Genomic DNA, 27,443 nt, shown 5'->3' with positions numbered 1-27,443 from the left:
CAACAACACGTACTCTTTTTCAGATGACTCCAGAATTCGCATATTGTGGGTGAAATAAAGTGACTTTCAGTGAGACCCTAATAAGCACGATCTTTTTGGATTGTATTGGTTATTTCCAGACACGCATGGAAAAGGTAGTTATATATTGTTAGTTTATCTTGAAATGTGCGAAGCAGGATTTTTAACAATAACACTTTTCGTCATGCCTTTTGCCACTGAAGCTAGATTCTAATGTTTGGGCCGCTCTAACATCAACTAAATGGGTCTAACGACATCTGGAGAACCACAAACTTTCAGTGCGGCCATCACGGCTGCGGCTTATTCTCACATGGCAGCAGAGGGAGGGAGGCGCGACATAACCGGACGCAGGAGTGTTAACAACACGTATTCTTTTTCAGATGACTCCAGAATTCGCGTACAGCACCACGATGGAAGTATAAAATTTTGAAGGTTCCAAAGAGAACGAACGTTGCCAAATTTACATTCATCGTCATCATTCCAGTCGGGTACACAGCACGATCATCTCTGGCTCGTTTGGCAGGTTTTTACAGTGTAGTGAGGTATTTAGATGTGCCCTAATGTTGCAAATCACTGTGACATTGTCTTTCAACTTGATAATGCAATACCTCTTGGCTGTGATATAACTCTACACAGGGGCTGTTCGACTGTTGCTCTCACGAACACGTTCTCCAGATGTTACCCATCGAAAGTATGTAGTTGTGTATTGCGTAGAGACTGGCACCTCATAAGCGGCTGCTCCTAACGTTGATGTTCTGACAATGAATCGAACCACCGTGGTGAAGATTCTCGAATCAGTAATGAAAGTTCAGTTCGACTCGACACCCTTCCACGTTGGAGCCACTGTATCTGCCTGGTGCGGCAACTCACTATTAAATTACGCACCCTGCATGCCTCCCAATTCACCTTCAAAGTTAATCATTTATTCATCCTGCTGTACTACATAGGCATTTTCTTACATGCTATCCTTCACTCTGTTCCAATTTTCGTGGACAACGGAGAAACGTGAGGAAGGGGTGCACACCACGAGAACACGTACACTACTGGCCATTAAAATTGCTACACCGCGAAAATTTGACCGACAAGAAGAAGATACTGTGATATGCAAATGATTAGCTTTTCAGAGCATTCACACAAGGTTGGCGCCGGTGGCGGCTCCTACAACGTGCTGGCTTGACGAAAGTTTCCAACCGATTTCTCATAGACAAACGGCAGTTGACCGCCGTTGCCTGGTGAAATGTTGTTGTGATGCCTCGTGTAAGGAGAAATGCGTACCATCACGTTTCCGACTTTGATAAAGGTCGGATTGTAGCCTTTCGCGATTGCGGTTTATCGTATCGCGACATTGCTGCTCGCGTTGGTCGAGATCCAATGATTGTTAGCAGAATATGGAATCAGTGGGTTCAGGAGGGTAATACAGAACGTTGTGCTGGATCCTAACGGCCTCGTATCACTAGCAGTCGAGATGACACGCATCTTATCCGCATGGGCTGCAACGGATCATGCAGCTATGTCTCGATCCCTGAGTCAACAGATGGGGACGTTTGCAAGACAACAACCATCTGCACGAACAGTTCGACGACGTTTGCAGTAGCATGGTCTATCAGCTCGGAAACCATGGCTCCGGTTACCCTTGACGCTGCATCACAGACAGGAGCGCCTGCGATGGTGTACTCAACGACGAACCTGGGTGCACGAATGGCAAAACGTCATTTTTTCGGATGAATCCGGGTTCTGTTTACAGCATCATGATGGTCGCATCCGTGTTCCGCGACATCGCGGTAAACGCACATTGGAACCGTGTATTCGTCATCGCCATACTGGCGTATCACCCTGCGCGATGGTATGGGGTGCCATTGGTTACACGTCTCGGCTACCTCTTGTTCTCATTGACGGCACTTTGAACAGTGGACGTTACATTTCAGATGTGTTACGACCTTTGGTTCTACCCTTTATTCAATCCCTGCGAAACCCTACATTTTAGCAGGATGATGCTCGACCGCATGTTGCAGGTCCTGTACGGGCCTTTCTGGATTCAGAAAATGTTCGACTGCTGTCCTGGCCAGCACATTCTCCAGATCTCTCACCAACTGAAAACGTTTGGTCAATGGTGGCCGAGCAACTGGCTCCTCACAATACGCCAGTCACTACTCTTGATTAACTGTGGTATCGTGTTGAAGCAGCATGGGCAGCTGTACCTGTGCACGCAATCCAAGCTCTGTTAGACTCAATGCCCAGGCATATCAAGGCCGTTATTACGGCCAGAGGTGGTTGTACTGGGCTCTGATTTCTCAGGATCTGTGCACCCAAACTGCGTGAAAATGTAATCACATGTCAGTTCTAGTATGATATATTTGTCTAATGAATACCCGTTTACCACCTGCATTTCTTCTTGGTGTAGCAATTTTAATGGGCAGTAGTGTATATACCCACCCAGAGCTGCAAGTCTGTAGTTCATGGTGACGACGATGATGCCGCGTTCGAGAAAGAAGTCTGGCCCAAAGGAGGCTAGCGAAGCTCCTCCGTGTTCGTACGCGCCGCCTGGTATCCAGGCGAGCACGGGCAGCAGCTCCCCAGAGGCGTTGGCCGCCGCCGCCGCCTCCTCCGGCACGAAGACGTTGAGGTAGAGGCAGTCCTCGGAGCCCTTGTCCGGCTGCAGGCACAGCGGCGCCTCCTCCAGGGCGTCCCGTACGCCCTCCCAGGCGACAGGGGGCCGGGATTTCTGTAACAGGCAATGCTTTGTTCCAGCTCGCACGGTAAATGTTGAATTAGTGTGGCATGGCGGGATACTGGGAGCGTCCGTCATGGATGACAAAGGCACAGCTTTCACGTCGCGAAAACCCGCGAGGCGGCGCTTTGTAATTGAGGGTGCACACAGCTAGCGCCACCTCAGAGATGGTGGGAGGCGCAACCTGAATTAGAGTTTGGTGGTGTAGAGCCGGTGGATTGGTACACATCTAGTATCGAAACTCCAGCGCGCGAAGCTTTCAATGTGCTGTGTTTCATCTGGATGCGACCCACAACAGAGTAACCCACTATACCTGCAGTGCGAAATTTCTAAGACAGGCATCGATAGGCTGGGGTTGTTTCCTTTGAGGATACATCGGAGAGTTTTATTGAGGTGAAATGTCTCGTACAGTCCTATTCTACTTCAATTCATAGACTTTTTCTCTTGTTACTGCCTGTGCTGGCTATTATTTCCGTATCTGCTCGAAATGGTGACCAGTATGGTCACCGACTGAATTTATTAGATGCGACTAGACTCGTTATTTTGGATTAAATACTTGGAAATTAATTTTAGGATCATAGGATTTGAAAACGGTCTTGATGTACTGCACTACAATTAAATAGAAAACTTAATGAATATCAGACGATAGCCATACATTTCTCTTGAACTATAAAAAGAATAAGTTGGAAATCACGCTTTATTCTGAGCATGGGTAGGAGTGTTGTCGTTGTGGCCTTCAGTGTGGTTTCGTGCAGCTCCCCACAGCATTCTATACTATGCTAGCCTCTTCAACTCTCCATAGCTGTTGCAACCTACATTCACTTGAGACAACTACTCTCGCCAAGCGTTACTCGTCTCCTGCAATTCCTGCGCAGCACATTCCCTTCTGTTACGAAATTAACAAGATTTTGTTTTCCTTTTGTGTAGCACGTTACCATCCCAGATACTAGCTGCCTGGAAGTCATTCAACCATTTACTCAACTTTTGGGTGGCCTACAGCTGTGGTCCTCCATCCTTTACAACCAATTGTTAGCCTGTTGCTGCCCAGGAATCGTCGCCAAAAACTTGTCCATCAAACCTCCACAGCATCCCCCCCCCGCCAAGCTTTTTTTTAAGAAAAAACGAAAGACAGTGCATGTTTTTGTATATTTTTGGCATTTTTCAATACGATATCTTTATGAGACTGACAAAGAGATATTTTATTGCCCTGAACCTTTGCACAATTGTTTCTTGTAGATACAATAACAATTTAGATCTGATAGTGAAGACTCTTTTCTTGGAAATAATGACTATTTCTAACCATAAATGCTGTCTTAATTGAAACTTCGGGAAATCAAAATGGCTTTCAAGGTGAGCACTTAGTCTGGAAGGTTCCTTTGATAGTGCATTCTCATAAACCAAACACAGTGATTGTTGTGTATACACTATGTGATCAAAAGTATCCGAACTCCCCCAAAAAGTACGTTTTACCTATTAGGTGCATTGTGCTGCCACCTACTGCCAGGTACTCTATATCAGCGACCTCAGTAGTCATTAGACATTGTGAGAGAGTAGGATGGGGCGCTCCGCGGAACTCACGGACTACGAACGTAGTCAGGTGATTGGGTGTTACTTGTGTCATACGTCTGTACACGAGATTTCGACACTCTATAACATCCCTAGGTCCACTATTTCCGATGTGATAGTGAAGTGGAAACGTGAAGGAACACGTACAGCACAAAAGCGTACAGGTCGACATCGTCTGTTGACTGACTGAGACCGCCGACAATTGAAGAGGGTCGTAATGTGTAATGGGCAGACGTCTATACAGACCATCATACAGGAATTCAAAACTGCATCAGGATCCACTTCAAGTACTATGACAGTTAAGCAGGAGGTGAGAAAACTAGGATTTCATGGTCGAGCGGCTGCTCATAAGCCACACATGGCGCCGGTAAATGCCAAACGACGCCTCGCTTGATGTAAAGAGCGTCAACAATGGACGTTTGAACAGTGGAAAAAAGTTGTGTGGAGTGACGAATCACGGTACACAATGTGGCGATCCGATGGCTGGGTGTGGGTATGGCGAATGCCCGGTGAACGTCATATGCCAGCGTGTATAGTGCCAACAGTAAAATTTGGAGACGGTGGTGTCATGGCGTGGTTGTATTTTTCTTGGAGAAGGCTTGCACCCCTCATTGTTCTGCGTGGCACTATCACAGCACAGGCCTACATTGATGTTTTAAGCACCTTCTTGTTTCCCACTGGCGAAGAGCAATTCGGTTTGACGACTGCATCTGCCAACAAGATCGAGCACCTGTTCATAATGCACGGCCTGCAGCGGAGTGGTTACATGACAATAACATCCATGTAATGCACTCGCCTGCACTGAGTCCTAACCTGAATCCTGTAGAACAACTTTGGAATGTTTTGAAACGCCGACCTCGTGCCAGGCCTCACTGACCGACATCGATACCTCTCCTAAGTGCCATTCCCAAAGAAACCTTCCAGCGCCTGATTGAACGTATGTCTGCGAGGGGGAAGCTGTCATCAAGTCTAAGGGTGGGCCAACACCATATTGAATTCGAGCACTTCCGATTGGGGGGCCAAGAACTTGTAGGTCATTTTCGTCAAGGTCTCCGGATACTTTTGACTACATAGTGCATGTACGCTAAGGAATGAATCCACATTGAGGTATTAATTCAATCACTGGCCGTACTTCCCTTTCTCAACGATTTTGAGAAAATATGTGTCTAAAGGGAGCGTGTTGTATCACTGAGTAGACAGAGAAGATTTTCTCAGTGCTGCGCTGAATATTGCCACAACGCACCAAAACGCAAACGTTGCTATAGCGGTTCCAGTTCCAACATTCGGTGGCTGCTAAAGGTGTGAAAAATTCCGTGTGGATTTGGAAACTCCCTTATCGAGGTTTGTTCTGATACTGAGCTCTTCCGACTTGGTGTATCAGTACTGACAGCAACACAGAATACATTATGACATTGCGGTGGGCTTGTAAGTTAAAGTTTTAATACGTATAAAACTTTATCTGAAGCCATCTTCATATGTAATCTTTTGAAGTTTTTATGGTGTCATTCATAAAGTAACTCCTGGTCGAATATGATTTTAATCAGTGGTATTGAATTTGTAAGTTCGCCCTCCGTTTCTTGAAAAACTAGAGTTCATTCGATATGAAGACAATCGGATCTTTCGAACGGAAAGTTTCAAACAGAACATACCTGGCAACAAGTGATACCTTGTGGCTACCTCACGCGACGTGGTTGTAAGTAATTACCAAAAGATATAATAATTATTGCCGACAGTAAAAGGCAACGTCCGCTGATTTACTTTATTAAGCTTCAAACGATAGAACATGCCCATATATGTCTTTGCTATTTACATTGAAGTAATTCGGAAACTGAAGTCGTTTACTCGTATGTCTTTACTATTTACAGTGACGTAATTCGGAAACTAAAGTCGTTTATTCCACAGAAACCATTGTTTGTTCATGTAGGTTATAAACTATTTGGCGTGCCGGTATCGATATTAATGTTAGGTATTCACGTAAACTGTGTGGGTGACATCTGGTTGCGTAAATTTACTTCTGGTCAACGAGAAATAGTCTGCAATTCACGTCATTTGATTAATCTTTCTGCAAGGTGTAACTGGTAGAAGTGCAAATTTTTCTATTACTGGCTGAAGACGGTGTACTCAACAACATTATAACCATATTTAAGTCATTTGCTGACTAATAGTAATAGCTATTACGTGTATTATGTTTTTAAGTTGGGTATTACCTTCAAATACATGTGGCAAGAACAAGCTACTAACACCTACTTTCCCCCGGTAAGCAGGTCACATGTTGAAGTGTGCACACGTGCATGCAAAACGGTTAGTCTATAGTGCCAGGTTTCGTTCACTTCGCGGCGCAGTTAGGGCCATGCAGCGCACGACAGGTCCTGAAGTTTCCGAAGCGTTTGTGGGAAGATTGTTCGTCGGAGAGAAAAAAGAATCAATACGCTGATGTGTGTTCGGATCAAGGTGCCACATATAAAGATATATGCTCTTATACCCGTTACACCACGCACATCAAACAACAGCCGCTCGAAGTATAACTGCTCGAGTACTTCTCATGTTTTCACTTGCCCATTTGCCGTGACTCCATTTCCAGATGTTAAGTCGGTCGATGTCAACCGTAATCATTTATCTGCTGGATGAGACAGTGTCCCGGCCACCACAAGAAAAAAAAACGCAACAATAAAGAATACCAGAGGGTATGGTTAGTCAGCTAGAGTAGGCTCAGTGAGAACGTATTACAAACCGTCTTGTATTGTCGTACCAATATTTAGGGAACTGAGTTTTCATATACTTCTCTCCGTAAGTAACTACATGTACATCCGTGAAAGGTAGCACAAAACGCCTACTCCCCACCGTCTTATCCGCGCCCCTTTCTCTTTGCAACGTCTCCACTCTCACTGAAACCCTTATCTTTCCGTCACCTCCCCCCCGCCCACCCTGCCCCCAGTACCCAGTAAAGTGATAAAACAACCCTCCCCTTCAAGATCTTGGCCGCTATAACGGCCAGTTTTGGGACCGTTGCCGTACATGATTTTAGCTTAGTGTCACGTGGCTTCTTTTACCGAAAAATACGGAAATACTCATATCGGATATTACCAATCTCGTAAATAGTTGCTGAACGCTTGACGATTTGAGCGAGTCGACGAAGATATTTATAGAGATGTGAGGGGCACTCCATGTGACGGTCTGAACAGTCAGGCAGTGAAACAAGTGCCATCGACCCATTGTAATGTCTACGGACGGGGCTCAACTGGAGGCCGGCTACAGCAGAGAAGACGTCGATATACTCACCACGAACCTGAGCTCCCCGATCGGCGGCTCGGCGAACGGGATGGCGAGGTACCTGTGGTACGTCGTCCCCAGCACCGTCTGCTCCACGCTGCCTCGCAGGTCGCCCTGCTCCACCGTGGCGTACGCGTACTGCGCCTGTGGACGGAGGTAACGTGTCAGCAAGAGATTCTGCGTGCTATTCGAATCTGGCTTGAATTACTAACGTTAAAACTATTTCTATTTCTTTATAGCGATTAGGAGACATGGCTGTAGAGTAACCCCGCGCAATATTCATTGAACAAGCAGAAAAAGAATCCATGCAGAGATTTGGAAAGGGAATTATATTTCAGGGGGAAGAAGTAAATACTTTGTTTTGAAGATGACACTGAAATGGAACGGACAACGTCTTGAAGAGATTACAAGGTGAATTTGGAAAATAGCAAAATGAGGGTTATGAAGTGTACTTGAATTAAAACAAGTTATTTTAAGGAAAATAGATTAGGAAATGAGACTCTAAGAGTGGTTTCCATTTTGGCAGAATGTCGGCGACCGAAGCAGAGATTATACACAGTGATTTTTGCACCGCATACAAACTCTAGGGATTGACCGATGTCAGGAAGCGGAACAGAAAAGGTCTGATGAACTTATCTCTGGAAATGCACGGTTTCCATGCTCGAGGCCATTTATTCAATCATATATTGTTACAGAGACTGCGGTCTAATACTCGCTGTACCATGAAGCCACCGTTACTGTATGTATTTGCAAATGTGACTCAACGCATGCGTTTACGCGCCGTAGCATATTCTGTCTCACACGTAAAATCGGCCAGGTTGCATCCGAACTGTGCCAGAGGGAGCATGAATGCGCTGCTCCAGTGTCTCCACATCTGGAATGGGCTCTGCTTACACTTTTAAGATGGCCACATAACCAGAAATCTCACTGACTGGGATCCGGTGAACGAGCAGGCCATGCCACTCGACCCCCTCGTCTGATCCATCGACCACATAAGATGCGTCCGGGCGTTAACGTCAAAGTGAGCTGGCGAACCATCATGTAGCAGCCACATAACCCTTCTTCCAGCAGGGAAAGCAAAGTCACCCGAAAGAAACGCCCATAGTTCCGGTCTGTTAGGCGACGTGGAAATACGGTCACCAATCATGTCGACCTGCACATTACTGCTGCACCGGTACTGATGATTCGCTGTCACCATACAATGGGCGTTCTGCATACTATCCCACAGATGACTCTAATGAAAGGTGAAGATAGCACTCCTCATAAAAATGGCCTCATCGACGAACTAGCTGGTTGACATAAATCCCAGAATGGTGGTTGTCTGGTGAAGAGACCAGTGGCAAAACTGCTCCTGATGTGGAAAGTCGGTCGCCAGTAAGCCCTGCGCACGCTGTTGTTGAAAAGGCTAGTAACAATTGAAAATGTTCCACACGGTCGTATGGCTTAGCCTGTACTGGCGGGCCAACTGCCTGATATTGACACGGCGGTAGCCTTCCACGCTGTTAATCAATCTTCCTCCGGATCTGGAGTCCGAATATTTCGGGTACGTCCTTCATGATTTCCTGATTCCTAAAACGACCCTGTCTCGCACAAACGGCGAAACACTGTTGCAAACATTGATTGCCGTGGTTGTTGTCGACGGGGTAGGTCTCCTAATACAACCTTGCTGCCCGCAACCCGTTGCCATTTGCCTTTCCGCAAGTAAACATAATGTCGACAAGCTCTTGATCGAATACAGAATCATTGCTTACAACGCTGTACCACATTCACTACAAGATGAGTCAGCAAGAGAAGTGAATTGGACACAACATTACCAGTTGCTATGATAGGAGAGGCCGCTAAGGCCTGACGTATGAGTAGCAGTACCATCCTCTAGCAGAAAACCATACACAGTGTAACTGTGGCTGTATGGTACAGCGCTTATTAGACGGCGGTCTCTGTAACAAATTATGATTGAATAAATGTTCTCTAGTATTTGTTTAAAAAATGGTTCAAATGGCTCTGAGTACTATGAGACTAAACATCTGAGGTCACATTTCCCTAGAACTTAGAACTACTGGAACCTAAGTAACCTATGGGCATCACACACATCCATGCCCGAGGCAGGATTCGAACCTGTGACCGTAGCAGTCACGGGGTTCCGGACTGAAGCGCCAGGAACAGCTCGGCCAATCCGGCCAGCGCATTTATCCTCTCATTGATCAATCACTAGAGCTTGTACACGGTGGAAAAAAATCACCCTGCATAAAATTTAGACTGACAATTGCACGAAAATTGAAATACTCTGCCGCAGTTTCTGCCTGTATGTCTTAAATACTCTCAGGAACTACTGAAGGGATTCTGATGCGGTTCCCACTGTTAGATATACTCGTTCAGGAGGAATGTTTGTGGACGTAACGTATTACCACTAAGCAACGATATGTGTGCAATGTATGTACTTTTATCAGTTCCATAATTAGCTGCCATGTCGAGTGACATCTCGGAGCAATGAGGAGAGCTACGAGCTGGTCAGTTACACAGGTGGCCATGTCTAATGGGAAAAGCAGTACACAGCCGCCACAACTCAAGACAGCAGCGAAACGTGAACGAATATATACGCTTATTATAACGTTCTGCCCGGAGTTTTTCTCTGTGTACGTACAGAATAATCACTGGAGCTACTGTAGGCATTTAGATATGGGTTTCACTACTACATTGATACATGAGGAATGTTAGTCTATTTCATTTGTAAATATTTCACGCAAATTCGCTGAACTATAATTCTGTTTGTCCACTAAGTTGTGGCTCTTGCAAGTTTTCCTGACCTTTGCTATTAAATAGTTCTAGTTATACGAAAAATGATGTGGAGCAATTGTTGCCAGAGCTAAAGAAAAGTCGAGGACACTCCGTTATATCTATTAAGACAAAGGCACAATAACAAATAGATTAGTTTCCAAGATACACGATGAAAAACTTCACCTTAAATGAGTTATAATGGTAACAAAAAATGAACCTTTATCAAATTAAATATGATCGCCGCTTCATGCATTTAGATAATAACAGTTTTATCCAAAACGTTTTGGGCAAGTAATTTAGTAATTACAAATGTTTTGCGTCTGACCGTGGATACTTAAAAGTGTACTCGTGCGAAGTCGGGACTGGTCGGTAGTTGCTGATAAATCTGTAAAGCTCGAACGTCTGTGAAAGTATTAGGAAGTTTTTTCTGAGTGTATTTGTACAGAGTGTAGTCCAATACGGAAGGGAATGTGGACGATAGGCCGTTCAGTAAGAAAAGAACAGAGCCTTTTGAAACGAGTAAGGAGAATTGTGAAGGGTAAGATGAAAAGATCGGTTGGCTAATGAGTACGTAGCGAATCGTAGTGAGAAATAAAGAACTTTATGGCACAATGTGAATGAAATGAGTGATTCCTTGACAGTATTTATCCTGCAGCACTGTACCTCCGCTAGTTTCATAATGAAGGTAAGAGTGTGGACTAAAAATTATAAAGATCCCGGTTCAAATGAATGCAGCTTCTATCAGTTATCTAGATGTGAAGAAACATGTACAGAGTGGACTAGCGTAAAGAGCTGCATCGAACCACTCTTTGGAGTGGAGACCGTAGCAACAACAACAACAACAACATCAATATTTGGAGTGGAGACCGGAACAAGAACAACAACAGCCGCACGTCATGGACTCTCACTTGCTAAATAGACACGTGACGAAACGCGCTGTACTCCTTTGCATGACGTATCTTGTTGAATGAGAAGAAACACACAAAACTGGTTTGGAATCTGTTACTTTTTGTGCGGAGTATAATTAGTGCACCCATAGTAAGATACTCCAGACCTCCGTCATATATTAGAAATTTACTGAATCTTGGAGACTGGAACTTTGTTAATGTAGCAAAAAACGGTCGTGATCACGTTTTCGGACTCTCCATTCAGTTTTCTTGGCTTGGTTTGGATTTGGGTTGTAGATCTTTATTTGTAAATAAAAACTGCATAGTGCAATTTATTCCCGTGTTTACCAAGTTTAGTGACATGTATCACACCGATCACTTAAGACGTATTCAACAAAAAGAATGTCTGTGTCATACCTATATAATTGAATGTTTATGACGGCCATTGCACTTGACAAAATGTTCCGCTATTTTTCGTAAACTTAAGGCATTTCCCAAGCCACCACAGTACGGCAATTGTGCTTCATTGAGCGATAGTATGAAATGTGTTTCATGGAGAACGACGATACCAAATCACATGTGACGACAATAAAACAACAGAATATTTCACCAAAAGAGGTCATCACAGTGACGCAAATTTTCGGATTGTTAAGTCCAGAATTTCAGGTATGTATGCCAAAGGCACAAGCAGAAGATGAAAGAAGAGAGAGAACATATATAAGGCTACTAAAAGGAAATCACTATGTGGAAGGACATGATAGTCTGACAATCATGGAGGATTTCAACTTTTAGCAGTGTTAGGAATAGACCAAAGGATTGTGGGAGAAATTGGGCTTGGTCGTAAGAAAGGGACGAGAAACTGTAACTGATTTCTGCTTTAAATTCCACCCGATAATAGCAAATACACTGTTCAAAAGTCACAAGAGAAGGATGTATACCTGGAGAAAATCTTTAGATACGGAAAGATTCCAGCTAGACTGCATCGGTTGCACAGAGGTATCGAAATCGTATACTGGGTTGCAAGGAGTACGCAGATAAAAGTGCGGGTGATAATTTAGTAGTTATCAGAATCAGGTTTAAATTTGAGAGACTCGTCCAGAAGAATAAATGTGAAAAAATGGGATACTGTAGAGCCCAGGAATAAGGTCACTGTGGCTATAAATTATGCGATAATGAATACTACATAGGTAGATCAGTTGAAGCTGACAGGGGCACCTCTAAAAACGGGAATCAAAGAAGTGGGACAGGCAAGGCAGGTAACAGCGAAGACTCTTTGGACACAGAAGAAATACTTCAACTCATCGGCGAAAGAAGTACAAAAACGTCCAGGGAAATTCAGAAATAAATGCAAGTCATTTACGAATTAAATAAACAGGAAATGCAGGGAACCCAATGCACAGTACGGTTGTGAAGAACTCGAAAAGAAATATTGTCGCAAGGAAGTTTACAACATAGAGAAGAGTTTAAAAATGTTTCAGTGAAAGTGAAAGCAATGACGTCAACATTAATGGCTATGGAAATTCGATAAGAGCTAAGGAGAGAAAGGATATAGTGCATTGAATACCGCTACAGGGGATAGTATTTGTCTGATGATATGACTGTGGCTGAAATGGGAGACTTAGATGATACAGTGTTTAGGTTTAATGCAGCTTCGAAGACTTCAGATCAAATAAGACAGAAGAGACAGATAATCCTCCTTCAGAATTTCTGAAGTCAGCTGGGAAGTGGAAGCTAAGCGACTATTAAAGATGGTGTGTGCAATGTATGAGCCTGGAGATACCATCGAATTGCATGGAAAAATATCTTCCATTAAATTCCGAAGGCAGCAAGTGCAGATACTTGCTAGAATTATCGCACAGTCTACTGGTCATGCAACCAACTTGCTGACAAGACAAATACACAAAAGAAAGGAAATTTTATAATATGTTATATGATGATCAGTTTGCGTTTAGGAAAGGTACAGACGCCACAGCAGCAGCCTGACGTTGCGAATGATAATGGAAGCTACACTTACAAAAGACCACGGAACGTTGCTAGGATTTGTCGTCATGAAATTTGCGTTCGATAATGTAAAAGAAGTACTCAGAACAGTAGGAGTAAGCTATAGGGGAAGACGGATAATATTCTATACGTACAAGAGCGTGGAAGACAAAAAACGCAGTGCTCGGATTAAAAAGAGTATAAGAGAGGGATGTAGCCGTTCGCCCCTGCTGTTCTATCCATATGTCGAAGAAGTAATGACCGAATTAAAAGAAAGGTTCAAGCTTGGGATTAGGGTTAAAGGCGGAGAGATATCAATGATAAGATTTTCTGATGACATTGCTGTCCTCAGTAAGAGTGTAGAAGAATTACAGGATGTGTTGAATGAAGAGGACAGCTGAATGAGTACGGAAAATGGATTAATAGTAAATCGAAGAAAGCGAAACTAGTGACGTGTAACAGAAATGAGATTAGCGATAAATTTAACATCGACAGTGTGTAAGCGAAGTTAAGGAATTGTGCTTCCTTGGAAGCAAAATAACACACGATGGACGAGACAGGGAGGACATTAAAAAAAGGAGAACAATGCAGGTGGACAAGAGTCTTCTAAAATCAAACATCGAACTTAATCAAAGGAAGAATTTCGTGAGAATGTACTTTTTGACTGTAGCATTTCATAGTAGTGAATCTTGGATTGTGGGTAAACAGAAACATAAGCAAATCGTTGCGTTTGATATGTCTTGCTAGAGATTGGTGTTAAAAATTAAGTGGTCTGATTACATCAGGAACGATGAGGTCCTCCGCAGAATTGACGAAAGAAGGGTCATACTGAAAACACTGACAAGAAGAAAGGTCCAGATGATAGGACATTTGTCAAAACATCTACGAACACTTTTTTGTGGAGATTGAGATATATCTAACACTGAGGACGTAGGCTGCAAGTGATACTCTGAGATGAAGAAGCTGACACAAGTGAATAATTCATGACGAGCCGCTGTGAACCAGTCAGAAGACTAATAACCCAAAAAAAAGTTTGGGAGTAACAGACGCTTACCTAACATGCCAGTGGCCTAGACATGCGATAAGCACATGGCAGCATTGATTTTGGTGTTGTTTTAAGATATCGTTTCGCTATAATCTCCAAGAAATAAAATAGTCAAATGAAGTACGTAATCGTTGCAGGTGCTGAAAATTTACACATACACGTCAAGCAGTCGTGTACAACTATTGCCGACGAAACCGCTTTATCTCTGTAATTTGCTTCGAGTGAGATGAATTACCTACCAATGGTGGGACGTTATTTACTCAGGTGTGTCTTAGATAAGACAGTATCTAACAGTAACAGTATGTTGATGACTGTGATATGAAGATTAAACTGTAATATTGATCATATAAAGGTGATTTAAGTTACGTGAAAATTTTCAGTATTTCACAGACGGTTCGATTTATCGAAACATGATTTTCCTTAAGTTTGTTGACACGCCAATGATGTATTAGGAAGGACAGGAACGCAGCAATTAGTCTCATTCCCGCTGGTTGTTCCTTATTCTTACACATATCCAGATTTCAGGTATAAATATCCATCATTAGTGCATAATCCAACAACTCCCAGTAGTACAAATCACTGTATGACTTCAGAGGTGTGCAGGCAGAAGGAAACAGTCAGTTTCCTTATGCCTGTACACCAGTAAAATCATGTGGTGACATGCAGGCTACAGCTGGAGGTTTGTTGGGTTATAAGTTACTCAAATGCACTAAAGATGGCTATTTATATCTGAAATTTGGATATGTGTAAGAATAAGGAAAAACCAGCGGGATTGCGACTGACTGCTGAGTTCCTATCCTTCCTTACAATAACATACAGTCGCTGTGCACAACGATTTCGTATGGATTCATAGTTAGTGAAATGATATACTTCTCTTAATAGTATCCATTAGCTCCTGGAAATGAGAGTCGCGATACAAGGCTCGCTAAAGCTTGCAGCGAAGTTTATTGCAAACAGTACTATTTCTTTGGAATATGTCAAAAGCTTAGTAAATGAGCTGAGAAGCTTCATAAAACACAATCAATAATATTAGTTTACTGTGACAAAATATAGATAATACATTACTTTGTGATAAGTACTGCCGCTACAATACATACGTCGTTTGGTGGCTCTTACAACTGCAAAATATCTTATCTAAATAAAAAATACTTACCTCTAGAAATGATTTCTAAATTAATACTTCTATCCCTAGGAACGAGTAGAGAGTGTATGGTTAAGTGAACAAGAAACCTGTCGGGAGATAGACAATTTTTACGCTACAGGTACAAACATTTTGCTTCTGCCTTCCGCACCATGTGCAGAGTGAAAATCGGAATTATCTTACGTTTTAATTATCTTAAATTTACAGAAAACTGGCGGACAAAAATGTCCAATTCTAACCTCTAATGTAACAATAGGATATAATCAGAGAAAGGACAAACATATGCCACACGAAAATGCAACCACTCGCAACCACCTCAACATCTGACATTGTTTGTTGCTGTGCTACAGAAATTGTTCGTCTCGGAACATCCGTTCTAGTATCAGAACATTGTCTATTATTTTAATTGAAGAAAAGGGAAGTAATTACTGAAATCAGCTACATCGGGACTTTCTGTGGAACCAGTAGCGGCAAGTGAAAATGTGTGCTGGAGGAAGATTCGAACCCGGGATTTCCTGCTTAGTAGTTGCGTTCACCATTGCGCCATCCGCACACAGCGTTCATCGCAATTGCCCGTACTGTCTCGGTACATCCCTCGGCCGAACCACATTCCCACCTAGCGCCGTCTGTCATCAGTTCCCGACCATGTCCTCCATACTCGCCATTTTGAGATTCCCACGTGCACATAACTGTGCATCCACAATGAAGGTGGTGGATTCATTACCCATCGAGGCGATTCAGTTATACGAATGTGTGATGCCTGTTCTTTCGGACAAGTAAACACTGCCTGACCAAAACGTGAAGCACCCGGACAAGTAAACACTGCCTGACCAAAACGTGAAGCACCGAGAAGACATGGTAAGTTGTCAATTTAAATTTGTACACATATACACCATCGGTGTGAAACTAAATGATTAGAGCAGCAATTCTTTGTGACAGGTAGAAAGACCAACAAAGGGCGTTACTATTGCATGTATTTGCTGTTATTACCATGCCTCGTAAGAGTTATGAGGGGCGTGAAAAGCGTCAGATGTGAAGGATTTGGAGATGCCATGTACTCGTGTGAAACAGCGTCATCAGCACCTAACACAGCTAGGAAGGGGCCTCATTGTGTGTCACCATTTGGTCTGTTCGTCGAATGAAGCGGTATCCAAATTTGTAGGTCATTCGGATATGACACTAGCACGATTCTGGAGTGCACGTGAACGTGAAGGCAGGCATTTTTGCCCTCAAGGTTCCATTTCACCACATCGGCCTTCAACAATCAAGGGGCACCACATCGGCCTTCAACAAAAGAGGATCCCAGTATTGTACACGAAGCACGTCAGGGCACATTCGCACCAGCGCTTACCGTCTGAGAACCAGTAATGGTCTTATTCGAACATTCTGTGTCACTCTTTACCACTGGTTGAGACTAGCATCAGCGAGACCAGGGAGTTACTGTGCATAGCTGCTGTTAACGTCGCAACACAAACGGCTTTGCTTGGGGCAGTCCGTGACTGGGAGGCGTAGACTGCTGATGATGGCGTTGGATTGCGTTCAGTGATTTATAGCAGTTCTGCACTATACCGGATGACAGTCGTCGGCTTGTATGGCGGCGACCTGGGAAAGAGGTCCCATTCTTCCCATGTTTTGAAATTCCACATAGTAGTCGCTCCGAGATTCATGGTGTAGGGAGCCATCGGTTATGATTTCAGGTCACAGCTATTTGTGATTGAGGGAACTCAGATGGAACGATGGTACGTTTTGGGACATCCTGCGTCCTCGTGTGTTTTCTCTCATGCGACAGCATCGTGGTGCAGAACAGTGCTCGTTCGCACATGGCATTTGTTTCTATAAACTGTCTGCGTGAGTTTGAGGTATCCCCGTTTCCAGTAAGATAACCAAACTTTTCCCCAACAGAACATTAGTTGAAGCAATGTACACAAGCGACGATTACATTAGCATACTAAGTGCCACTCTTTGGAGTTTTAACATTCCTCCCGACACGCCTCTATTCTATAGAATTATGTTACTAATTCTTAGCTAATGTTGTTGATGCTACATGGTCGATAAGCAAACGAAACATTATTATCAGCCTCAACAGCCATACAGCAGAGGTTTAAGAAAGGATGTAGCGAGGCTGCTTGCAAAATTTGTGTTCATTTCGCGGTTACTTGCGGCGGTGCGTGAGGTCTGAAGGCCAGGACTATAACAGTTGGCTCTGCAGGACAGAACTCTACTCACACAAATGCGTAACAGACGATCTGTGCGTGCAATGCTGCAATGGAAGCACTGATACCACAGTGTATTTTATTATTTGTTTTCTCTATCCTCTCTTGAAGCGCTCTCTTATATTGTATTAGGCATCCTTTACAAGGTTTCTCTCCTAAGAGTCGTCAGGAGCATTTTCTCTTGTGTTTCGGTAGATGTTTGTCCCTGCAATATGTAGCTGCAATCTGACCAAACCAACACTGGTCCACACATGTTTCATGCGACGGCGAGTGTCAACGGGAAGTGTCGGTGTGTTCCCAACTAAAAACAATTATTTTTAGAGCACAAATTTACGTGTTCATTCGAAAAGTGGCCTCAGTTTAACTTAGTGCTATATTAACAGGAACAGCAAAACAAAAAGAATTACTATCACTCCAGCAGCGACTGAGTAGCGCTGCTGCATTGTAGCAGTCACCGCGCACTTGAGTCCCTGCCTGAGTACTGATAATTCTTTCCGTTTTACTGCCCCCGTTAATACCTATCGATAAATCGTTTGTCACTCTAAGCTAATTTCGACCACACTGTCGAATGGACTCATAAAATTCCGCTTTAAATATCATTTCCTTTGCCGCGCCGGATTAGCCGAGCGGTCTGAGGCGCTGCAGTTATGGACTGTGCGGCTGGTACCGGCGGAGGTTCGAGTCCTCCCTCGGGCATGGGTGTGTGTGTTTGCCCTTAGGATAATTTAGGTTACGTAGTGTCTAAGCTTAGGGACTGATGACGTTAGCGGTTAAGTCCCATAGGATTTCACACACATTTATTTTATCATTCAGTTTTGTCTCGTATGAGTAACAGCCCACAGTTGCACTAATTATGTTTGTAATGGGAAACAGACCGATTCTTTCTATTGACACTGGGCCCCGCATGCAAGGTGTGATGATCAGTATCTTTTTGGGTTGACTTCAACTACGCTTTTCAAAGGAAGTTGCAATTACAGGCCGAAACAATGGAGAAAATGTTCCAAATCATGAACTATACAAGCGATGACGGAGTGTATCTACGGCGAGTTTTGACCGATTACAGTGTGAAAACAGCGGACCTCATACTACGGCATAAGCCCTGTGAAAGAGAGACTGAAATGGAAGTTTCTAGAGAAGGGTCATTATTTTTGAATAATCAGTAAAAGACGGATGATAAGAGAGTGGGTCACTAAGTAACTGACACTTGCCATAGGCTAAAAAATGGTTCAAATGGCTCTAAGCACTATGGGACTTAACATCGTAGGTCTTCAGTCTCCTAGACTTAGAACTACTTAAACCTAACTAACCTAAAGACATCACACACATCCATGCGCGGGGCAGGATTCGAACCTGCGACCGTAGTGTCGCACGATTCCAGACTGTAGCGCCTAGAACCGGTCGGCCACTCCGGCCGGCTCGATTAGAACCAGTTGACTTTTTAGTCTGTTGCTTTATTTACGAACTTCCAGCATGGTAGCAACAAGACATACTTTATCTCTTTTAATCCGAGCCTAGCTATTACTGAGTTGTGTAGATACTGCTGTAACACATCCATGGCCGAGGCATGCGACCGTAGCAGCAGCGCGGATCCGGACTGAAGCAGCTAGAACCGCTCGGCCACAGCAGCCGGCTAAGAAGAGTTAACTACACAGAACTGAAATAGTATGTTATCGCTAATGTAGCAATTGTTAGCGAGAGATCGCATTCAGTCGTTAATTAAGGAAACATGACAGATGAATGGGAGTTATTATCGTCAGATTAATTTGATGGTTTTACTAGAAGTCAGTATTCCGCAACGAAGTACTTCCTGTATCGTTAATCAAGCCACTTTAAATTTTAGTAGATTGATGAGGATATCAATAATCTATACAATATGTCTTTCCGAACTATTTAAGCAGCTAATAAGTGACACACGTGACTTGAAAACCAGTTTTAGTCGTTGCAGACGTGCTGAATGGTAATGCTGATGTAACAATTGTATATTCAAGTGCTTGTAATGAACCAGAGTAGTATTCTAATTTCTCCCATAAATTTTCTGTGTCGTACGCGGTGTAAAATTTGAAAATGGAAATTTTTGCAATGCATATCTATACACACACGCACACACACACACACACACACACACACACACACACACACACACAAACAAACACACACACACACTCACAGCAGTCACCGAAAATGGAATGATACGCAAGAGACATCCATCCGCACATTCCACAGTCACCGGCAATGGAATGCTACACAACAAACACTGGATGCAAAGGAACTCTCTGCTCTGAGGGATAAAACCCTTTCCGACTGAGTGGCTGATTCTACGCTCTAGGTCTCCCAGCCAACAACACCACATGACTCTTTCTTCATACGTCAGGCCTGACCAAACAGCGCTCCGATCGCACTGCTGTCCAGCGCACAGAGCGAAGTGGCGACTGGGGCTGAGTGGCGAGGAGGAAAGGTCAGGTCGGCAGCCAGACGCCGCTAGAGCGAGGCAGTACCTTCGTCGGACGCCAACCAGTATGCTTAGAATACTACACTCATGCTCATAAATCAGGGATAATGCTGATACATGGTGAAACAACGCTCTGGTGGGCGGTTTGCGGGTGTAAATCGCCTTGGGGCATGACCATGCGGTGCATTTGACCTGCTGTCGTCGCACGGTGGCACTGGCAGCTAAGTGTGCAGACGTTTTCAGTCTTGCTAATGGTGACTGTGTTTGAAAATGGCTGAAAGAACACATATTGATGACGTTGTGACGGGTAGAATACTAGGGCGATTGGAGGCTGGTGAAACACAGCAGGTCGTAGCAAGGGCCCTCCGTGTGCCACAAAGTGTGATCTCAAGATTATAACAATGATTCCAGCAGACAGGAAACGTGTCCAGGCGCTACAGTACGGGACGATATCTCACCATAAGTGGCAGCAGACGGACACTGAGTATTGCAGAAAGCCTTGGTAGGGACCTTACTGCAGCCACTAGAACAGTTGTCTCCAGACACACAGTCTACAGACAACTGAATAGACATGGTTTATTCGCCCGGAGACCTGCAAGGTCCATTCCACTGACACCTGGTCACAGGAGAGCCCGTAAAACCTGGTGTCAAGAACACAGTACATGGTCATTGGAACAGTGGCCCCAGCCTATGTTCACGGGGGAGTCCAAGTATAGTCTGAACAGTGATTCTCGCGAGGTTTTCATCCGGCGTGAACCAGGACCCAGATACCAACCCCTTAATGTCCTTGAAAGGGAGCTGTATGGAGGTGGTATTATAATAGGTGCAAATCACCCCTGCTTGTCTTTGACAGAGGAATTGTAACAGGTCAGCTGTATCGGGACGTCAATTTGCACCAGCATGTCCATCTTTTCAGGGGTGCAGTTGGTCCCACCTCCCTCCTGATGGATGATAACGCACGGTCCCACCGATCTGCCATCGTGCGGGAGTACCTGGAAACAGAAGATGTCATGCGAATGGAATGGCCTGCCTGTTTTCCAGACCTAAACCCCGTCGAGCACGTGTGGGATTCTCTCGGACGACGTATCGCTACACGTCTTCTAACCCCTACGACACTTCAGGAGCACCGACAGGCACTACTGCAAGAATGGGAGGATATACCCCAGCAGCTGCTCGACCACCTGATCCAGAGTATGCCAACCCGTTGTGCGGCCTGTGTACGTGTGCTTAGTGATCATATCCCATACTGCAGTCGGGGTGCATGCGCAGGAACCAGTGGCATTTTGTATCACATGTATTTCGGTGCGGTTTTCTCAGCTTATCACCAATACCGTGGAGTTACAGATCTGTGTCGCTTGTGTTCTCTATGTGCCTATGCTATTAGCGCGATTTTTGTGTAGTGCCACGTTTTGTGGCAGCACATTCTGCAATTTTCCTTAATTTAAAAGCATAAGCGTAGTTGCGTTTTCTTACATTTACGTTCTGCTTTAGGAAAACTACGTCGTCTACGCCCTCCTTAAAAAAAATAAAAATAAAATAAAATAAAAAAAAAAAAAACGGGGAAGTCACATCGTTCAATGCCGGATGAGAATTTCTATACCTTTACTATCGTCTGATGGCCGAGCGAAGTTCTTTATATTCCATCACACTATTATAAGCAGGAAAAACCCTTATTGAAACGTCTGTGCAACATCAGCCACAACGACGATCTGATGCACAACACTGAATACTGGTTGACTGCGGGTGGGCGTCAAGGAAAACTGAGTTAAGGATTAGAAAAGCAGATCCAAATTTTTTATCGGCGGCAATACTAATTATTTGGATTCATTATGCGGCTTAATGCAAGAGGGAATCATTTGGTAACAGATACGGCGGACAAGGGTGATGCTGTTAAACAAAATTTAATCCTATGGAAAATTCAGCTTCTAACTAATTATAAGGAACAATTTCCCAGAACTCAAGGCAATCACTTGTCAACCAGGACTGACTGACTGCGTTTTAGTAACCGAAACATTTCTCTGAAAACTCTCAACGAGATTCTCAGATTTTGAAAGACTGAATACTAATTTCGTTTTATTTCTCAGATCATTCTTCTTTCGGGTTCTGATGTACCTCATTACCTTCAACTTGAGCTGATAGACGTGCTGTGTACGACCCAGCTCAACGCCCCATTTTCCAACCTAATAATTTACAAGAACCTTATGGAACAGCTTCCAAAGAGCAGAATCCTGGACCACATAGACAAGCCGCTTAAATTATTTCAGTTTTTGGTTCAATGTAAGTACGAGAAAGTCTTTTCTTCTGTTGAAGTTGACGAAGTCCAGCCAGCGTTCGGGTTTAACAGATTTTAATCTACGCATCTCCATGTTCTTGACTCCATCACAAATCATATTTCCATGTATACACTGACGAAAAAACTGCAACACAGAAATATAAGTAATGAAATATCGGGCCTATATTTGTGTAGGTAACGTGTGTAAGTGATTCACATTGCAAGATCATAGGTTAATGTAAGCACGAAATAAACCATTGCAAATGTGAAATGCTGGTACGTTAATAATCGGAGTAATTACATGGCGTGTATTGTACATGTGCCGGAAATCAGGTTGTGGAATGGAGTTCCATGATCGTTGTACTTGGGTCGATACAGGAATGGTTAATGTTGTTTGTGTATGGTGTGGATAACTCTGGAGTTGTCATCTGATGATGTCCCATATGTGCTCTAACGGAGACAGATCTGGTGATCGATTAGGCTACAGCAACTGTTGATACGCTGTAGAGTATGCTGCATTACAACAGTGTTATGTGGACGAGCGTAAGCCTGTTGGAAAACACCTCCTGGAATGCTGTTCATGAATGGCAGCACAGGTCGACTCACCAGACGGACGTACAAATTTGCAGTCAGGATGCGTGGGATAGCCATCAGAGTGCTCCTGATGCCACATGAAATCGCACCCCTGACCATAGCTCCAGATGTAGGTCCAGTGTATCTAGAAGAAAGACAAGGTAGTTGCAGGCCTCCTACTGGCCGTCTTCTAACAAACACACGGCCATGACTAGCACCGAGGTAGAACCATTTTTCATCAGAAAACACGATCTCCACCCTGCCCTTCAAAGAGGTCTTGCTCGACACCACTTAAGTCGCTAATGTTGGTGGTTTGGGGTCAGTGGAATTCAGAACTTCTTTCTCTGAGCTGTCCTTGAAGTAACCGATTTACAACAGTGTGTTCTGTCAGTACGGTGCCAACGGCTACTCTTATTTCTGATGCATATGCAGTGCAGTGCGCCAGAACCATGCACTGAACACGATGGTCTTAATTCTTGGTAGTGCCACGTTGCTGTCAGGAGCCCACTCTTCTTAAGACCGTACATTCTCGTGACCACTGCTGCCAGCAATCATGCACAATGGCTATATTCCTGCCCACTCGTTACGCAGTATCGCAGAAAGAACATCCAGCTACTCGTAGCCCTAGTAAACAACCTCGCCCAAACTCAGTGAGATGCTGATAGTGGCGTCTTGGTCGCCTTAAAGGGGATAGTCGTCAAAGAGGCCAACGTGCAGCAGGAGAGGCACCACAGGACATTTTAATTTCCACTTTCTATAATTTTACAAATAAATTCATAAAACATTGTTAGCATGACCAGAAAAGATTCAGGATTCACACTCATAGCACGAGAAGTTCAAAAACATAACAAAATAAGTTTTTTTGCATATGAATCTTCAACATTTTTTCACTTACTATTGCCTGCATTTGTTGCTATAGGTACACTTTTTTTATCCTAAGTGAGAGAGAATCTTCGATGAATTTTGCATTGCACATCATACAAACCATACTTACAGGTGTATGAAACTTTAGGATTTACTTACTTTACGAAAAAATGAATGAGCTGTTACATTTTGAACTTCATCTTTAGAAAAAACCAAAATTTTACACTTCAGTATCTCAATTTTTACCACAGTTTTTAATAGATTTGGAAAATTCTAGAGTTTCATAAACCTGTAAGTATGGTTTGTATGTTGTGCAAAATTCATCGAAGAATCTTTCTTGCTTATGAAGGAAAGAGTACCTATGGCAACAAATGCAGCCAATAGTAAATGAAAAAACGATGAAATTTCACATCTAAAAAAATATTTTGTAATGCTTTTGAGCTTCCACTGCTATGAGTGTGAATCCTGAGTCCTTCCTGGTAATTCTCACGAAGGTTTATGAATTTATTGGTAAAAGTATAGACAGTGGAAATTAAAATGTCCTGTGGTGCCTCTCCTGCTCCAAGTCGGTTGTAATACCCCGCCTCAAAGGCATTCTTGAATAACATGAACTCGCCACATCCGGTCTCAAAGGTAATAACGCTCACGGCAACTATAGCGTTTATTTAAAGCAAACCTGATTTGCGTCCTCATATTGACGCCGTTGCTAGCACCACTCCTATGCGACTGGCGTGAAATTTGAATAGACTTCGTCTTTCAGATGTAAAAATACGCCTACCAACTTTTCTTACGACACACGACTCCTTCTCGTTGTTAATGTTTTCCTCCGTCAGTGTATTACATATTTTGAAATCTAAATGTGTGTAAATTTATAAACATCAAAACGTAATGTTACAGGGTGACATTATCGAACTAAGTAAAGAAACGTTAATTACTCACAAATTATGGCGTGCACACACTTTATTCAACATGTGAACGTCACTACAGATTTTCAGATTTAGGTTATGCTATGTTCGATATGTCTGCCATCATTGGCGATGTGTGCCGCAGACGAATAAAGAAATTCTGCATGACCCACAGAAGTGTCACAACATGGATGCTGTCGATGACTTCCTGAATGGTTGTTTTCAGCTGAGCTATGGTTTTGGAGTTGTTGCTGTACACTTTGACTTTGATATAGCCCCACAAAAAGGAGTCGCATGTGTTCAGATGCGGAGAATATGGCGGCAAAACGAGGCCCTTCCAAGAATGTGGCCTCCAAAGTCGTCCTCCAGGACATCAAACACCATCCTGCTTCGATGGAGTCGAGCTCCGTCTTGCATGAACAACATCTGGTCGAAATCAGGGACACTTTGGATAAGGGGATGAGGTTGTCTTTCAAAACCTTCAAGTACCATTCGGCAGTCACCGTGTCGTCAAGGAATATGGCACCGTTTATTCCGCGACTGGTCACTGAACACCACAGTCACCTGTTGAGGGTGAAGAGTCTTCTCGATCGCGAAATGCAGATTCTCAATCCTCCAAATGCACCAGTTTTACTTTTTGGCGAACCCATCCAAACGAAAGTGGGCTTCGTCTCTAAACCGAACCGTGCATGCACATACTTATTCCCATCATGGCCAGCGGCCAACCGTACAGTTTGAACGAGCTAACTCAAACCGTTCAGAAATTATGACGATTTCATTTCATATAGTTCAATGATTGTCACCCTGAAAATCCTGTAAATGTCTCTACTGAAGCTTTCTTGTACTGCTCACTCTATTGGCACTATCAAAGGTACTGTTTAATCAAGTAATATGAATTACTGCTACAGTAGAAAAATTAAAAGTTGGAAAGAAACACACGTGATGAAATCCTGTTTATGAAAGTGTGCTACATTATTCGCCTCTTAGATGTAGTTGCACTGTGTCACAAACACGTCTGAGTTTCCCTCGTGTGCAGGCTCCGGCATATGGTCATTTCATTCACACATCTTCTTGGAAGAGCACAGTAGTGGGGAGGACCTGAGTGCTGAGCAGACTCGGCAAAGTCTGGCGGAGTGCACGCGCGCTTCTGAAGAGCAAGTCTTAGCCAGGCCTGTTCTATGTTAAACATCATTTTATTACTTGTAATGGCTAATAAATCAATCTATTCCTCTGAAAACACTTGATACTGTTTCTGAAAAGACACCAAGCTGCATACTCACATCGCACGAGAACGCTAAACTGGCAAGGACCGCTGCTGCCAGCTGCCAGGCAAGTCGGTCCATTTCGCTGAGCCGAGTTACTGTCTCAACGCGCGGGAATTCGACAGGCCCTGGGTGCTCTTCCTTTTGAGGTTCTTATCAAGCTCGTCTGTGATATCAGTCGGTCGCCCCCTTCGATAACACACTCATAACGAGACATGTTGTATTACTTAAATGGTTTTGCTTACCGATAGCGCGGAGATAACTACTAGTGCCTATCGACATCACCTTCTTAACCTTCAAATGATATCCTGAAATCTCGTTTGTGACTAGACGATGTTTCGAAGTGCTACAAAGAAAATGAGATAATATCAGCTCTAGAACGACTTTTTTGTCGCTGTAATGCCTACCACCGAATTATGATGGCCTTACTAATCAGATCGTTATCTTCTAGGTAGTCAGACACTACTATCTAATTATCATGAGTCTATTACTAAGTAATACAGTTAACCAAGGTAATCAGACGCTGAAATTAAACAGTTTTCAATGTAATATTACTTCTTCGATTTATTAAAAAAGAATCTAGTTTTTAGGATGAAAAGTTTATCTTCTGAAACTACACATCTTATAAAATGCTCAAAACATTTTTCCCCACCTGCCTATCTACTAGTGCGCTCAAGTTAATGATGTAGAAAAATGAAACCACTGGGCTTGAGTAACTGAAAAAAGAAACATCTCGAAATACACCGCCTGCCACACACTCAGAAGAGAGGAGGAAACGATACGAAACTTCACAGTTTCGGAAGGTATTTATTAGTATTTTAGAGATCACAACAGCGAGCCTAATTTACAAAGATCTAGGCATTATAAGTCTTTCACCCCTTATGACCTGGATGAATGAAATGATTCCGTTGAAAAAGGTGTCGTAAACCTACCTGAGGGAAGCTAGATAGTGGCACTGGGATAGAGTTAACATCCGAACAGGTCCCACACATGCTCTATTGAGGACAGATATGGGGATTTTTCTGGCCAATAGGAGCACCACAACAACACGCAGACAGTTGAATGGAAGTTGTGCCAGTCCCCACGAGCATCGTCCTGTTCAAAAATGGTGCCACGTTATCATTGCATGAGAGGTAACAAATGAGGAACTAGTGCGTTACGTGATGCAACGTTATGCAGTCAGAGGTTCCTCATCAATCACCACCTGCTGTGAGCTGAAGTCATGCCAGATGGCAATCCACACAATGACGCGACGAGTAACACTGCTTTCCACTCTAAAGCACAGAGAAGAATGGGACTTCTCCCCATCTCGCTACCGCCACAAGCGCCAATGCCTCTCATCCGAGGTAACGCGCTACCGCGATTCATCGATGAATACAATGCAACGCCATTCATCGGCAGTCCATCCTTCCCAGTCACGTCACTCCAAATCCAGCTGTTTGTTTTGTAATGTTAACGGTCGTCTACGCGTGGTACGACGATTCCTTGGACCGTA

At 43.6% G+C, this 27,443-nt stretch overlaps 1 protein-coding gene across 1 annotated transcript in view; it reads right to left on the bottom strand.

Annotated features, from left to right (window-relative positions):
- LOC124622422 (venom carboxylesterase-6-like) overlaps nt 1-26,107 on the bottom strand; it is an 86,210-nt gene extending 60,103 nt beyond the window's left edge. The window contains exons 1-3 of the mRNA XM_047148115.1: nt 25,967-26,107; nt 7,592-7,726; nt 2,452-2,740 (exon numbers count right to left, since the gene is read on the bottom strand). Of these exons, the coding sequence (XP_047004071.1) occupies nt 2,452-2,740; nt 7,592-7,726; nt 25,967-26,029 (487 nt within the window). The 5' untranslated portion in view covers nt 26,030-26,107. The remainder of the gene's footprint in view (nt 1-2,451; nt 2,741-7,591; nt 7,727-25,966) is intronic.
- Nucleotides 26,108-27,443: the final 1,336 nt, after the last annotated feature.

Source organism: Schistocerca americana, chromosome 7 (assembly GCF_021461395.2).
Source record: "Schistocerca americana isolate TAMUIC-IGC-003095 chromosome 7, iqSchAmer2.1, whole genome shotgun sequence".
Lineage (NCBI taxonomy): Eukaryota > Metazoa > Arthropoda > Insecta > Orthoptera > Acrididae > Schistocerca > Schistocerca americana.
Note: the sequence above shows the minus strand (reverse complement) of the source record. Positions and strands in the feature narration are given on the sequence as shown.